This window comes from Anomaloglossus baeobatrachus, chromosome 4, assembly GCF_048569485.1.
Source record: "Anomaloglossus baeobatrachus isolate aAnoBae1 chromosome 4, aAnoBae1.hap1, whole genome shotgun sequence".
Classification (NCBI taxonomy): domain Eukaryota; kingdom Metazoa; phylum Chordata; class Amphibia; order Anura; family Aromobatidae; genus Anomaloglossus; species Anomaloglossus baeobatrachus.
Genome location: NC_134356.1, coordinates 219,242,277 through 219,256,462, shown reverse-complemented (window position 1 = coordinate 219,256,462; position 14,186 = coordinate 219,242,277). Strand labels below are relative to the sequence as shown.

The 14,186-nt window shown below is 52.5% G+C and overlaps 1 protein-coding gene across 3 annotated transcripts in view; it reads right to left on the bottom strand.

Moving 5' to 3' along the window:
• Positions 1-14,186, bottom strand: part of KIF20A (kinesin family member 20A) — a 129,150-nt gene that overhangs the window by 87,657 nt on the left and 27,307 nt on the right. For all 3 annotated transcript variants that reach the window (XM_075344667.1, XM_075344668.1, XM_075344669.1), the window contains exons 3-6: positions 13,681-13,767; positions 13,462-13,581; positions 13,207-13,345; positions 12,926-13,107 (exon numbers count right to left, since the gene is read on the bottom strand). In XM_075344667.1, coding sequence (XP_075200782.1) covers positions 12,926-13,107; positions 13,207-13,345; positions 13,462-13,581; positions 13,681-13,767 — 528 coding nt within the window. The remainder of the gene's footprint in view (positions 1-12,925; positions 13,108-13,206; positions 13,346-13,461; positions 13,582-13,680; positions 13,768-14,186) is intronic.

The window sequence follows — 14,186 nt, the reverse complement described above, 5'->3', positions numbered from 1 at the left end:
CGGGTGAGAAGGGAGCATGCTGGGGGCCCTATATGGGCCCTCTTTTCTTCCATCCGAAATAGTCAGCAGCTACTGCTGACTAAAATCTGTGGAGCCATGCGTGGATGTCTGACCTCCTTCGCACAAAGCTTGAAAACTGGAGAACCCGTGATACCACGGGGGGGTATAGCCAGAAGGGGAGGGGCCTTGCACTTTTTAGTGTAGTGCTTTGTGTGGCCTCCGGAGGGCAGTAGCTATACCCCAATCGTCTGGGTCTCCCAATAGAGCGCTGAAGAAAAGAAGGTAAGGAGATATCCTGATTGAGATGAAAGGTGGATACCACCTTAGGAAGAAACTCCGGAACCAGGCGCAGCACCACCTTGTCCTGGTGAAACACCAGGAAAGGAGCCTTGCATGACAGCGCTGCTAGCTCAGACACTCTCCGAAGTGATGTGACTGCTACTAGGAAGACCACCTTCTGCGAAAGGCGAGAAAGAGAAATATCCTTCAAAGGCTCGAAAGGTGGCTTCTGAAGAGCCATCAGCACCCTGTTCAGATCCCAGGGTTCTAACGGCCGCCTGTAAGGAGGGACTATGTGACAAACCCCCTGCATGAACGTTCGTACCTAAGAAAGCCTGGCAAGACGCTTCTGAAAGAACACAGAGAGCGCTGAGACTTGTCCCTTAAGGGAGCAGAGCGACAAACCTTTTTCCAATCCTGATTGAAGAAAGGAAAGAAAAGTGGGCAAGGCAAATGGCCAGGGAGAAAACCCCTGATCAGAGCACCAAGATAAGAATATCTTCCACGTCCTGTGGTAGATCTTGGCAGACGTTGGTTTCCTGGCCTGTCTCATAGTGGCAATGACCTCTTGAGATAACCCTGAAGACGCTAGGATCCAGGACTCAATGGCCACACAGTCAGGTTGAGGGCCGCAGAATTCAGATGGAAAAACGGCCCTTGAGACAGTAAGTCTGGTCGGTCTGGTAGTGCCCACGGTTGGCCCACCGTGAGATGCCACAGATCCGGGTACCACGACCTCCTCGGCCAGTCTGGAGCGACGAGAATGGCGCGGCGGCAGTCGGACCTGATCTTGCACAACACTCTGGGCAACAGTGCCAGAGGTGGAAACACATAAGGGAGTTGAAACTGCGACCAATCCTGAACTAAGGCGTCTGCCGCCAGAGCTCTGTGATCTTGAGACCGTGCCATGAATGCCGGGACCTTGTTGTTGTGCCGGGACGCCATTAGGTCGACGTCCGGCATCCCCCAGCGGCAACAGATCTCCTGAAACACGTCCGGGTGAAGGGACCATTCCCCTGCGTCCATGCCCTGGCGACTGAGAAAGTCTGCTTCCCAGTTTTCTACGCCCGGGATGTGAACTGCGGATATGGTGGAGGCCGTGGCTTCCACCCACCTCAAAATCCGCCGGACTTCCTGGAAGGCTTGCCGACTGCGTGTTCCGCCTTGGTGGTTGATGTATGCCACCGCTGTGGAGTTGTCCGACTGAATTCGGGTCTGCTTGCCTTCCAGCCACTGCTGGAAAGCTTTTAGGGCAAGATACACTGCCCTGATCTCCAGAACATTGATCTGAAGGGAGGACTCTTGCTGAGTCCACGTACCCTGAGCCCTGTGGTGGAGAAAGACTGCTCCCCACCCTGACAGACTCGCGTCCGTCGTGACCACCGCCCAGGATGGGGGTAGGAAGGATTTCCCCTTCGACAATGAAGTGGGAAGAAGCCACCACCGAAGGGAAGCTTTGGCTGCCTGAGAGAGGGAGACGTTCCTGTCGAGGGACGTCGACTTCCTGTACCATTTGCGTAGGATGTCCCATTGAAGAGGACGCAGGTGAAACTGCGCGAAAGGGACTGCCTCCATTGCTGCCACCATCTTCCCTAGGAAGTGCATGAGGCGCCTCAAGGGGTGTGACTGACCTTGAAGGAGAGATTGCTACCCTGTCTGCAGTGACCGCTGTTTGTTCAGCGGAAGCATCACCATCGCTGAGAGGGTATGAAACTCCATGCCAAGATATGTCAGCGATTGGGCCGGTGTCAGATTTGACTTTGGAAAATTGATGATCCACCCGAAACTCTGGAGAGTCTCCAGAGTAGCGTTGAGGCTGTGTTGGCATGCCTCTTGAGAGGGTGCCTTGACAAGCAGATCGTCTAAGTAAGGGATCACCGAGTGTCCCTGAGAGTGGAGGACCGCTACTACTGTAGCCATGACCTTGGTGAAAACCCGTGGGGCTGTCGCCAGGCCGAAAGGCAGTGCCAGGAACTGAAGGTGTTCGTCTCCTATGGCGAAGCGCAGGAAGCGCTGATGCTCTGGAGCAATCGGTACGTGGAGATAAGCATCTTTGATATCGATCGATGCAAGGAAATCTCCTTGGGACATTGAGGCGATGACGGAGCGGAGGGATTCCATCCGGAACCGCCTGGTTTTTACGTGTTTGTTGAGCAGTTTTAGGTCCAGGACAGGACGGAAAGACCCGTCCTTCTTTGGAACCACAAACAAGTTGGCGTAAAAACCGTGACCCTGTTGCTGAAAGGGAACCGGGACCACCACTCCTTCTGCCTTCAGAGTGCCCACCGCCTGCAGAAGAGCATCGGCTCGCTCGGGAGGCGGAGATGTTCTGAAGAATCGAGTCGGAGGACGAGAGCTGAACTCTATCCTGTAACCGTGAGACAGAATGTCTCTCACCCAACGGTCTTTTACCTGTGGCAGCCAGGTGTAAAACGGAATTTCTCCTGCTGAGAAGCTGACTCCTCCACTGGAGGAGCTGAGGGAGAAATATCCAACATTTGATTGATGGACGCGATAAGATCATTCACTATGGCGTCCCCATCAGGAGTATCTAGGTTGAGAGCGGCCTCAGGATCAGAATCCTGATCAGCTACCTCCGCTTCATCATACAGAGAGTCCTCCCGCTGAGACCCTGAACAATGTGATGATGTCGAGGGAATTTCCCAGCGAGCTCGCTTAGGCGGTCTGGGGCTGCGGTCCGTGTCAGAGACCTCACCCTGGGATCTATGAGACACCCCGGGAGCACATTGTTGTTCCAACTGAGGGGGACCAGGGTGCAATGATTCAACAGTGCCCATGGTCTGAGATACCGGTCTGGACTGCAAGGCTTCTAGTATCCTAGCCATAGTCTCAGAAAATCTATCAGTAAAAACTGCAAACTCCGTCCCCGTCACCTGGACAGTGTTAACAGGTGGTTCCCCCTGGGCCACCCTTAGCAGAGGCTCCGGCTGAGAAAGTGCCACAAGGGCCGAGCATTGCACACAATGAGGGTCGGTGGAACCTGCCGGTAGTATAGCCGTACATGCGGCACAGGCAGGCAGCATAGTAAGCCTGTGCTTTGGCACCCTTGCTTTTTGCGGACGACATGCTGTTTCCTCTGAGCAATCCAGGAGGGTATATAGCCAAAGAAGGGAATTTTGTTACTTACCGTAAATTCCTTTTCTTCTAGCTCCTATTGGGAGACCCAGACGATTGGGTGTATAGCTACTGCCTCCGGAGGCCACACAAAGCATTACACTAAAAAGTGTAAGGCCCCTCCCCTTCTGGCTATACACCCCCAGTGGGATCACTGGCTCACCAGTTTTAGTGCAAAAGCAAGAAGGAGGAAAGCCAATAACTGGTTTAAACAAATTCACTCCGAGTAACATCGGAGAACTGAAAAAACCGTTCAACATGAGCAACATGTGTACCCGAAACAACCCAAAAATCCCGAAGGACAACAGGGCGGGTGCTGGGTCTCCCAATAGGAGCTAGAAGAAAAGGAATTTACGGTAAGTAACAAAATTCCCTTCTTCGTCGCTCCATTGGGAGACCCAGACGATTGGGACGTCCAAAAGCTGTCCCTGGGTGGGTAAAGAAATACCTCATGTTAGAGCTGCAAGACAGCCCTCCCCTACGAGGAGGCAACTGCCGCCTGCAGGACTCTTCTACCTAGGCTGGCGGCCGCCGAAGCATAGGTATGCACCTGATAATGTTTGGTGAAAGTGTGCAGACTCGACCAGGTAGCTGCCTGGCACACCTGTTGAGCCGTAGCCTGGTGTCGTAATGCCCAGGATGCACCCACGGCTCTGGTGGAATGGGCCTTCAGCCCTGAAGGAACCGGAAGCCCAGCAGAACGGTAGGCTTCAAGAATTGGTTCTTTGATCCATCGAGCCAGGGTGGCCTTAGAAGCCTGCGACCCTTTGCGCTGACCAGCGACAAGGACAAAGAGTGCATCCGAACGGCGCAAGGGCGCCGTGCGGGAAATGTAGATTCTGAGTGCTCTCACCAGATCTAACAAATGTAAATCCTTCTCATACCGATGAACTGCATGAGGACAAAACGAAGGCAAGGAGATATCCTGATTAAGATGAAAAGAGGATACCACCTTCGGGAGAAACTCCTGAATGGGGCGCAGCACTACCTTGTCCTGGTGGAAGACCAGGAAGGGAGTCTTGGATGACAGCGCTGCCAGCTCAGACACTCTCCGAAGAGATGTGATCGCTACCAGAAAAGCCACGTTCTGGGATAGTCTAGAAAGTGAAACCTCCCTCAGAGGCTCGAAGGGCGGCTTCTGGAGGGCAACTAGTACCCTGTTCAGATCCCATGGATCTAACGGCCGCTTGCACGGGGGAACGATATGGCAAACCCCCTGTAGGAACGTGCGCACCATAGGAAGGCGTGCCAAACGCCTCTGAAAAAAGACGGATAGCGCCGATACCTGACCTTTAAGGGAGCCGAGCGCCAAACCTTTTTCTAACCCAGATAGCAGGAAAGAAAGAAAGGTAGGCAATGCAAATGGCCAGGGAGACACTCCCTGAGCAGAGCACCAGGATAAGAATATCCTCCACGTTCTGTGGTTCTTAGCGGACGTGGGCTTCCTAGCCTGTCTCATGGTGGCAACGACCCCGTGGAATAATCCTGAAGACGCTAGGATCCAGGACTCAATGGCCACACAGTCAGGTTCAGGGCCACAGAATTCCGATGGAAAAAACGGCCCTTGGGACAGTAAGTCTGGTCGGTCTGGTAGTGCCCACGGTTGGCCGACCGTGAGCTGCCACAGATCCGGATACCACGCCCTCCTCGGCCAGTCTGGGGCGACGAGTATGACGCGGCTGCAATCAGATCTGATCTTGCGTAGCACTCTGGGCAAGGGTGCCAGAGGTGGAAACACATAAGGGAGCCGGAACTGCGACCAATCTTGCGCTAGGGCGTCTGCCGCCAGCGCTCTTTGATCGCGAGACCGTGCCATGAAGGTTGGGACCTTGTTGTTGTGCCGGGGCGCCATTAGGTCGACGTCCGGCCTTCCCCAGCGGCGACAGATTTCCTGAAACACGTCCGGGTGAAGGGACCATTCCCCTGCGTCCATGCCCTGGCGACTGAGGAAGTCTGCTTCCCAGTTTTCTACGCCGGGGATGTGAACTGCGGATATGGTGGAGGCCGTGGCATCCACCCACATCAGAATCCGCCGGACTTCCTGGAAGGCTTGCCGACTGCGTGTCCCCCCTTGGTGATTGATGTATGCCACCGCTGTGGAGTGGTCCGATTGAATTCGGATCTGCTTTCTTTCCAGCCACTGCTGGAAGGCTAGTAGGACAAGATACACTGCTCTGATTACCAGAACATTGATCTGAAGGGTGGACTCCTGCTGAGTCCACGGACCCTGAGCCCTGTGGTGGAGAAAAAACGCTCCCCACCCTGACAGACTCGCGTCTGTCGTGACCACCGCCCAAGACGGTGGTAGGAAGGATCTTCCCTGTGATAATGAGGTGGGAAGAAGCCACCATTGCAGAGAGTCCTTGCCGTCTGTGAAAGGGATACTTTCCTGTACAGGGATGTTGACTTCCCGTCTCATTGGCGGAGAATGTCCCATTGAAGTGAACGCAGATGAAACTGCGCAAACGGAACCGCCTCCATTGCCGCCACTATCTTCCCGAGGAAGTGCATGAGGCGTCTTAAGAAGTGCGACTGACCTTGAAGGAGAGTCTGCACCCCAGTCTGTAGTGACCGCTGCTTGTCCAGCGGAAGCTTCACTACCGCTGAGAGGGTATGAAACTCCATGCCAAGATACGTTAGTGATTGGGTCGTGACAGGTTTGACTTTGAGAAGTTGATGATCCACCCGAATGTCTGGAGAGTCTCCAGCGCAACATTCAGGCTGAGTTGGCATGCCTCTTGAGAGGGTGCCTTGACAAGCATATCGTCCAAGTAAGGGATCACAGAGTGTCCCTGTGAGTGCAAGACTGCTACCACTGCCGTCATGACCTTGGCGAACACCCGTGGGGCTGTCGCCAGCCCGAATGGCAGCGCTACGAACTGAAGCTGGTCGTTTCCTATCACGAAATGTAGAAAAAACATTGGTGCTCTGTAGCAATCGGCACGTGGAGATAAGCATCTTAGATGTCTATTGATGCTAGGAAATTTCCTTGAGACATTGAGGCAATGACGGAGCGGAGGGTATCATCCGGAACCGCCTGGCCTCCACGTGCTTGTTGAGCAGTTTTAGGTCCAGAACGGAACGGAAAGAGCCATCCTTGTTTGGCACCACAACCAGATTGGAGGAAAACCGTGTCTTGTTCCTGAAGAGGAACCGGGATTACCACTCCTTCTGCCTGCAGAAGAGCATCTGCTCGGTGGGGATGTGGGGACGTTCTGAAGAATCGAGTCGGAGGACGAGAACAGAACTCTGTCCTGTGCACGTGGGCACACTGTCCCTCACCCACCGGTCTGTGACCTGTGGCAGCTAAATGTCGCCAAAGGCGAGCGAGTCTGCCATCAACCGTGGATGCGGAAAGATGAGAGAGCTGAGAGTCATGAGGAGACCGCCTTGGTAGCGGTTCCTCCGGCTGCCTTCCTTGGGCGTGATTGAGCCCGGCCGGCAGCTGAGCCCCTCTGAGGCTTTTCAGCCCTTTTGGACGAGGACAATTGGGACCTGCCCGAGCCTGGGAAGGACCGAAACCTCGGCTGTCCTTCCAGGACAGCATTAATAGGGTAAGTCGCAATGCAGACATTGCGAGGTTACGGAAGCCCCTGCGGCACAGATGTACTTGTGCTCAAGACCAGCTGCACAAGAACAGCTGAAAAGCTTAGGGTGCCCATACGGCTGTGAATGCCGGAGCAACCGACACGCCGATAGCCTCCCAGACAGATTTCAACCAGAGTCCATCTGTCTGTCAATGGCATCTGTAAGTGAAGTCCCATCTCCACTGCAACTATGGCTCTAGCCGCAAGCCTGGAGATTGGAGAATCCACCTTTGGACCCTGGGTCCAACGCCTGACCACGTCAGGGGGAAAGTGATAACGTGTATCCTTAATACGTTTGGAGAAAACGCTTATCTGGGAAGCGTGGTGTTTCTGGACTGCTTCTCTGAAGTCAGCGTGGCCAGAAAAATACTCAATATCCGTTTGAGATACTGAAAAGGGACTTCTCCTGCTGTGAAGCTGACTCCTCCACTGGGGGAGCTGAGGGAGAAAGATCCAACCTTCCATTGATGGACGCTATAGGATCATTCCGTATGGCGTTACCATCCGGTGTATCCGGATTGATAGCGATGTCAGGATCAAGGTCCTGGAGAGCTGCCTTATCATACAGAGAGTCCTCCTGGGACCCCCCCGTTCCAAATGAGGTTGGTCAGGAAGATTGCCCATGGCCTGTCTGGACTGCAAGTCTCTATCTTATGACAATATATCTGTCGAAACTGCAACTCCGTCCCTGTCCTTGGACAGGGATGACAGGTGGTTTCTTTGGCCACGACTAGTAGAGACCCCGGCAGACGAAGTGCTAGAGACCCCGGCAGACGAAGTGCTACAGGGGAGCATGCACACAATGGGACGGTGTCATGAACAGCATCCCATGTAGTAAAAACAGCACTGAAAATCTGTGTTGCTTTTTTTTTGCCGCTGCCGACTAGCCATCTAGAAGTATATAGCCAAGATTGGTGACCGTACAGTGCAATGTATAGCATACAAGCATAAAGTACAAATGAACACTGCAGCACAAGCAATACAAGCAGCATAGAAGCCTGTGCCCTGGCACCTCTGCTCTTCTGCTGCTGTAGACTAGTCATCTAGGGGAATATAGCCCAGAAGAGTGACCATACAGTGCAATGTATAGCATACAAGCACAAGTACAAATGCACACTGCAGCCCATGCAATACAAGCAGCATAGAAAAAAACCTGTGCCCCAGCACCCTTGGTTTTCTGCTGCTGTAGTCTAGCCATTCCAGGAGAATATAGCTAAGACTAGCGACTGTACAGTGCAGTGTATAGCATACAAGCATAAACACAAATGAACACTTCAGTACGTGCAATACAAGCAGCCTAGAAAGCCTGTGCCTTAGCACACCTGCTTTCCTGCTGCTGATGTGTCGCTCTCCAAGCGGGCATATAGCGACCTATGCAGTTAAAATACACATGTACACACTGCAGTATATATTGGGGTCAGCACTATGTGTGCCGCTTACCGCCCGCCTATAAGCGGGTGTATGGTCGCCACCGTCCTGCCTGGTTGCCGAAAGTCCGAGCTCGGACTGCAGTAATGGCTGCCGGCGTCTTCCCCAGCTCGTGTGAGGAGGGGCGGGCCGTGGGCGTGCCCCAAGTCAGAGCGGGAATCCGGCGTCCGACAGTGTGCAGTGAGAGGGCTGGAGCATGTAAATAAGGCTCCAGCCCTCGGCGCTGCTGATTGCTCAGCGTCTGTCCCCTTCCCTGAGTGACAGGGAGGGGGCGGGAACGAAGCGGCACTAGGCCGCAGAAGCCGGGGACTGGATTTATAAGCGCCGCCGCCGTAAAAGCGCGGTCGGCGCCCAGTCCCCGGCGAACTACAAGTCCCAGCCGCGCCGCCGCTCCCGGAGCGTCCGGCGCGGTAGTTCCCAATACACAAAGTCACTCAGCAAAGCTGCAGTGACTGTAACCCTTTACTGTCCCCGGCGCACTAGCACACCCAGCAAGTCTGGAGTGTGCTGTGCCTGTGTGTACGGGGACACAGAGTACCTGTAATGGTGCAGGGCCATGTCCCTGAACGGTACTCCAGCTCCGTATCCAGCAGGTTCAAATGGGTCTGTGGATGGAGCCCGGCGTCAGAGCTTTGAGGCCGGCAGGATCCCACTTCCTCAGAGCCCCCCAGGGGGATGTGGAAGGAAAGCAGCATGTGGGCTCCAGCCTCCGTACCAGCAATAGGTACCTCAACCTTACAACACCATCAACGGGTGAGAAGGGAGCATGCTGGGGGCCCTATATGGGCCCTCTTTTCTTCCATCCGAAATAGTCAGCAGCTACTGCTGACTAAAATCTGTGGAGCTATGCATGGATGTCTGACCTCCTTCGCACAAAGCTTGAAAACTGGAGAACCCGTGATACCACGGGGGGGGTATAGCCAGAAGGGGAGGGGCCTTGCACTTTTTAGTGTAGTGCTTTGTGTGGCCTCCGGAGGCAGTAGCTATACCCCAATCGTCTGGGTCTCCCAATAGAGCGCTGAAGAAGAAAAGGAATTTACGGTAAGTAAACAAAATTCCCTTTTTCTTTGTCGCTCCATTGGGAGACCCAGACAATTGGGACGTCCAAGAGCAGTCCCTGGGTGGGTAAAAGAATACCTCGATAAAAAAAGCCAAAAACGGCCCCCTCTTACAGGTGGGCAACCGCCGCCTGAAGGACTCGCCTACCTAGACTGGCGTCTGCCGAAGCATAGGTATGCACTTGATAGTGTTTCGTGAAAGTGTGCAGACTAGACCACGTAGCTGCCTGACACACCTGCTGAGCCGTAGCCCGGTGCCGCAATGCCCAGGACGCACCCACGGCTCTGGTAGAATGGGCTTTCAGCCCTGAAGGGAGCGGAAGCCCGGAAGAACGGTAGGCCTCGAGAATCGGTTCCTTGATCCACCGAGCCAAGGTTGACTTGGAGGCCTGAGAGCCCTTACGCTGGCCAGCGACAAGGACAAAGAGCGCATCTGAACGGCGCAGGGGCGCCGTGCGAGACATGTAGACCCGGAGTGCTCTCACTAGATCCAAAGAGTGCAAATCCTTTTCACACTGGTGAATTGGATTAGGGCAAAAGGAAGGGAAGGAGATATCCTGATTGAGATGAAAAGGGGATACCACCTTAGGGAGAAATTCCAGGACAGGACGCAGAACCACCTTATCCTGGTGAAAAACCAGGAAGGGGGCTTTGCATGACAGCGCTGCTAGCTCAGACACTCTCCGAAGTGATGTGACTGCCACTAGGAAGGCCACCTTCTGCGAAAGACGTGAGAGAGAGAGAGACATCCCTCAGCGGCTTGAAAGGTGGTTTTTGAAGAGCCGTCAGAACCCTGTTAAGATCCCAGGGTTCCAGCAGACGTTTGTAAGGTGGGACCATGTGGCAAACCCCCTGCAGGAACGTGCGGACCTGCGGAAGCCTGGCTAGACGCTTTTGAAAAAACACGGAGAGCGCCGAAACTAGGCCCTTGAGAGAGCCGAGGGACAAACCTTTGTCCATTCCAGATTGAAGGAATGAAAGAAAAGTGGGTAAGGCAAACGGCCATGGAGGAAAACCGTTATCAGCGCACCATTATAGGAAGATTTGCCAAGACCTGTAATAGATCTTGGCGGACGTTGGCTTCCTGGCTTGTCTCATGGTGGCAATGACATCCTGAGATAACCCTGAAGACGCTAGGAGCCAGGACTCAATGGCCACACAGTCAGGTTGAGGGCCACAGAATTCAGATGGAAAAACGGGCCTTGTCACAGCAAGTCTGGGCGGTCTGGAAGTGCCCACGGTTGACCCACCGTGAGATGCCACAGATCCGGATACCACGACCGCCTCGGCCAGTCTGGAGCGACGAGAATGGCGCAACGGCAGTCGGACCTGATCTTGCGTAGTACTCTGGGCAGCATCGCCAGAGGGGAAAACACATAAGGCAGTCGAAACTGCGACCAATCCTGGACTAACGCGTCCGCCGCCAGAGCTCTGTGATCCTGAGACCGTGCCATGAAGGCCGGGACTTTGTTGTTGTGCCGTGACGCCATGAGATCGATGTCTGGCGTTCCCCAGCGGCGACAGATCTCTCGAAACACGTCTGGGTGCAGAGACCATTCCCCCGCGTCCATGCCCTGACGACTGAGAAAATCTGCTTCCCAGTTTTCTACGCCCGGGATGTGAACTGCGGAGATGGTGGAGCCTGTGGCTTCCACCCACTGCAGAATCCGCCTGACTTCCTGGAAGGCTTGACGACTGCGAGTGCCGCCTTGGTGGTTGATGTAGGCGACGGCAGTGGCGTTGTCCGACTGGATACGGATCTGCCTGCCCTCCAGCCACCAATGGAAAGCCAATCGGGCTAGATATACTGCCCTTATCTCCAGGATATTGATCTGAAGGGACGATTCTATCGGAGTCCAGGTTCCTTGAGCCCTGTGGTGGAGAAAAACCGCTCCCCAACCTGACAGGCTCGCGTTCGTGGTGACCACGGCCCAGGTTGGGGGTAGGAAGGATTTTCCCCGCGACAGATGTGGGTAGGAGCCACCACTGAAGTGATGTTTTGGTTGCAAGGGAAAGAGACGTTCTTGTCGAGGGAAGCCGCACTCTTGTCCCATTTGCGGAGAATGTCCCATTGGAGTGGCCGTAGATGGAATTGTGCGAACGGCACTGCCTCTATAGCAGCCACCATCTTCCCCAGGAAGTGCATGAGGCGCCTTAAGGGGTGTGACTGACTCCGAAGAAGTGATTGCACCCCTGCCTGCAGAGAAAGCTGTTTGTCGCTCGGTAGCTTGACTAACGCTTGCTGGGTATGAAACTCCTTCCCGAAGTAAGTCAGTGATTGGGTCGGTGTCAACTTGGATTTCGGGAAGTTGATGATCCACCCGAACTGCTGGAGAGTCGCCAGAGCGACGGTAAGGCTTTGTTGACACGCCACCCGAGAAGGGGCCCTGACTAGGAGATCGTCCAAGTAGGGGATCACCGAGTGGCCCTGAGAGTGCAGGACCGCCACGACGGATGCCATGACTTTGGTGAAAACCCGTGGGGCTGTCGCCAGGCCGAAAGGCAATGCCACGAACTGAAGGTGTTCGTCCCCGATGGCGAAACGCAGGAAACGATGTTCGGGTGCGATCGGTACATGGAGATAAGCATCCTTGATATCGATCGATGCTAGGAAGTCTCCTTGTGATATCGAGGCGATGACCGAGCGGAGAGATTCCATCCGAAACCGTCTGGTTCTCACATGTCTGTTGAGTAGCTTGAGGTCCAGAATGGGACGGAATGACCCGTCCTTTTTTGGCACCACGAACAAGTTGGAGTAAAATCCGCGACCACGTTCCTGAAGGGGAACGGGGATCACAACTCCTATCTTTAGAGCGTCCACCCTCCTTCCACACAAAGCATAAAACTGAGGAGCCCGTGGTCCACGGGAGGGTGTATAGGCAGAGGGGAGGGGGTTACACTTTTTAAAGTGTAATACTTTGTGTGGCCTCCGGAGGCAGAAGCTATACACCCAATTGTCTGGGTCTCCCAATGGAGCGACAAAGAATTTTTCTATCATTACCGCATGGACAAAAGGTGTTTTCTTGTGTCCACTTTTCCTTTGATTTTTTATTGTTATACATTAATAAAGATTTTATGTGAATATATTTGTGGAGTCTTTTTATGTAGGTTATATAACTCCTGTATCAGCGCACTCCATCTCCCAGCCCCCTGAATGCTGCAATCACAATTGATTGAGGCATTTAGGGGATTAGATAGGTCAGAGTGGGCACCGTCCCTAGCTGTGACAGCTGGAGTTCGACACTCACTTACGCCGAGCTCCCACCGGCGAACGTACGACCACAGCTTCTGTGCAATGACATTGGTGTACATCATAGGTTGTGATCCCATAAAAAACCATGATGCAAACTTGCATCAAAGGTCATTAAAGGTTTACAACTCAGATTCTCCTAAAATCTGTCTTTCATTTATGAGTTAACATGACTTCTCTCCACTAACCTCTCGCAAATTAGAGAGCACAGAAATTTTCTTTAGCTCTTCTTGACGCACTTGTTTACTGTCCAGCCAGATTACTTCATTGGACAGAGGTTTGAGGTCAGAACTTTTGTATAGACGGTCTTGAACACTATTGAAGATAAGGGATATGGAGCGAGGAAGAATACCACCATCCTTGTTAGTCCCTGTGGAGTTAAATTAATAAATCATCCTTATCAATACTGAGGCAATATTACGTTGAAGGATACAAACAAACCAAAACACAACAACAACAACATGCTTGCCTTGTATAGTGTATGTTTTTCCGGAGTTGGTCACGCCGTATGTATACACCAACCAGTTTTGACAGTTTAGGGCATCTTTTACCACATGCCTCATTGTTCCATCAAAAAACTGTTTCTGACCAACATCTGGTCCAAATATCTATAGGGGGGAGGGAAGTGTGGGGGGGGGTAGTAGAAGAAAAAAATCCGCACTGTTAAAACACAAGACAGAAAACCCCCCGAAAACTTCTTGAGATGTGATATACATTTCCTTACATGAGAGAATGTAAATTTGTGTGCGCTCTGTCCCTGCCCACGCTCAATGTGTCTCATAGCAAGAGAGTCTTTTGGGGCTCGCAAGACCAAAGTCTCCTGATCCTCTGCCTTAACACAACCCTGTAGAGGACAGAAAAAGAAAAAAATACAAGTGAAGTGACAAGACACACCACCCACTGGCATTGAAGCGCACATCATAGGAAATGCTGATATTCTTACCTGGTCTTCTTTCTCTAGTTCGCTGTCTACAAATGGTCGAATTCTGACATATACCATAACTTTATTAGAGCAGTCATTGGCAGATCCCTAAAAGTGTGAATGAGAAAAGCAGAAAGAAAAGGGTCCACCTTTATTTTGTGGAATTACTCAGTAGTCACATCTGTTAGTGATAGAATTCAACACTGCTGCAGAAATATGGAAAACCAATGTGCCACAAGTCAGCAGCAGCATTGCCAAGCAAGGCCAACTTCCCATGATGAATATTTGGAGCCTTTGTGAAAAAAAAAAAAAAAAAAAAAAAAAAAACACAAAGACAAAAAACATTTGTGCACCAATTACCTAATTAAGGATACTTGAATTTTTTGTGGCTTTTTTATTTTTAAAGTGAGATTTTATAAAGCTTTTTCAGATGTGATTTTGGTGCGTAATGCTTTAAATTACACTGCCACCTTTTGGATAATTCCTGATAGTCAGCTTTTTAAAGTTCATTGATGTTTATATGTTTA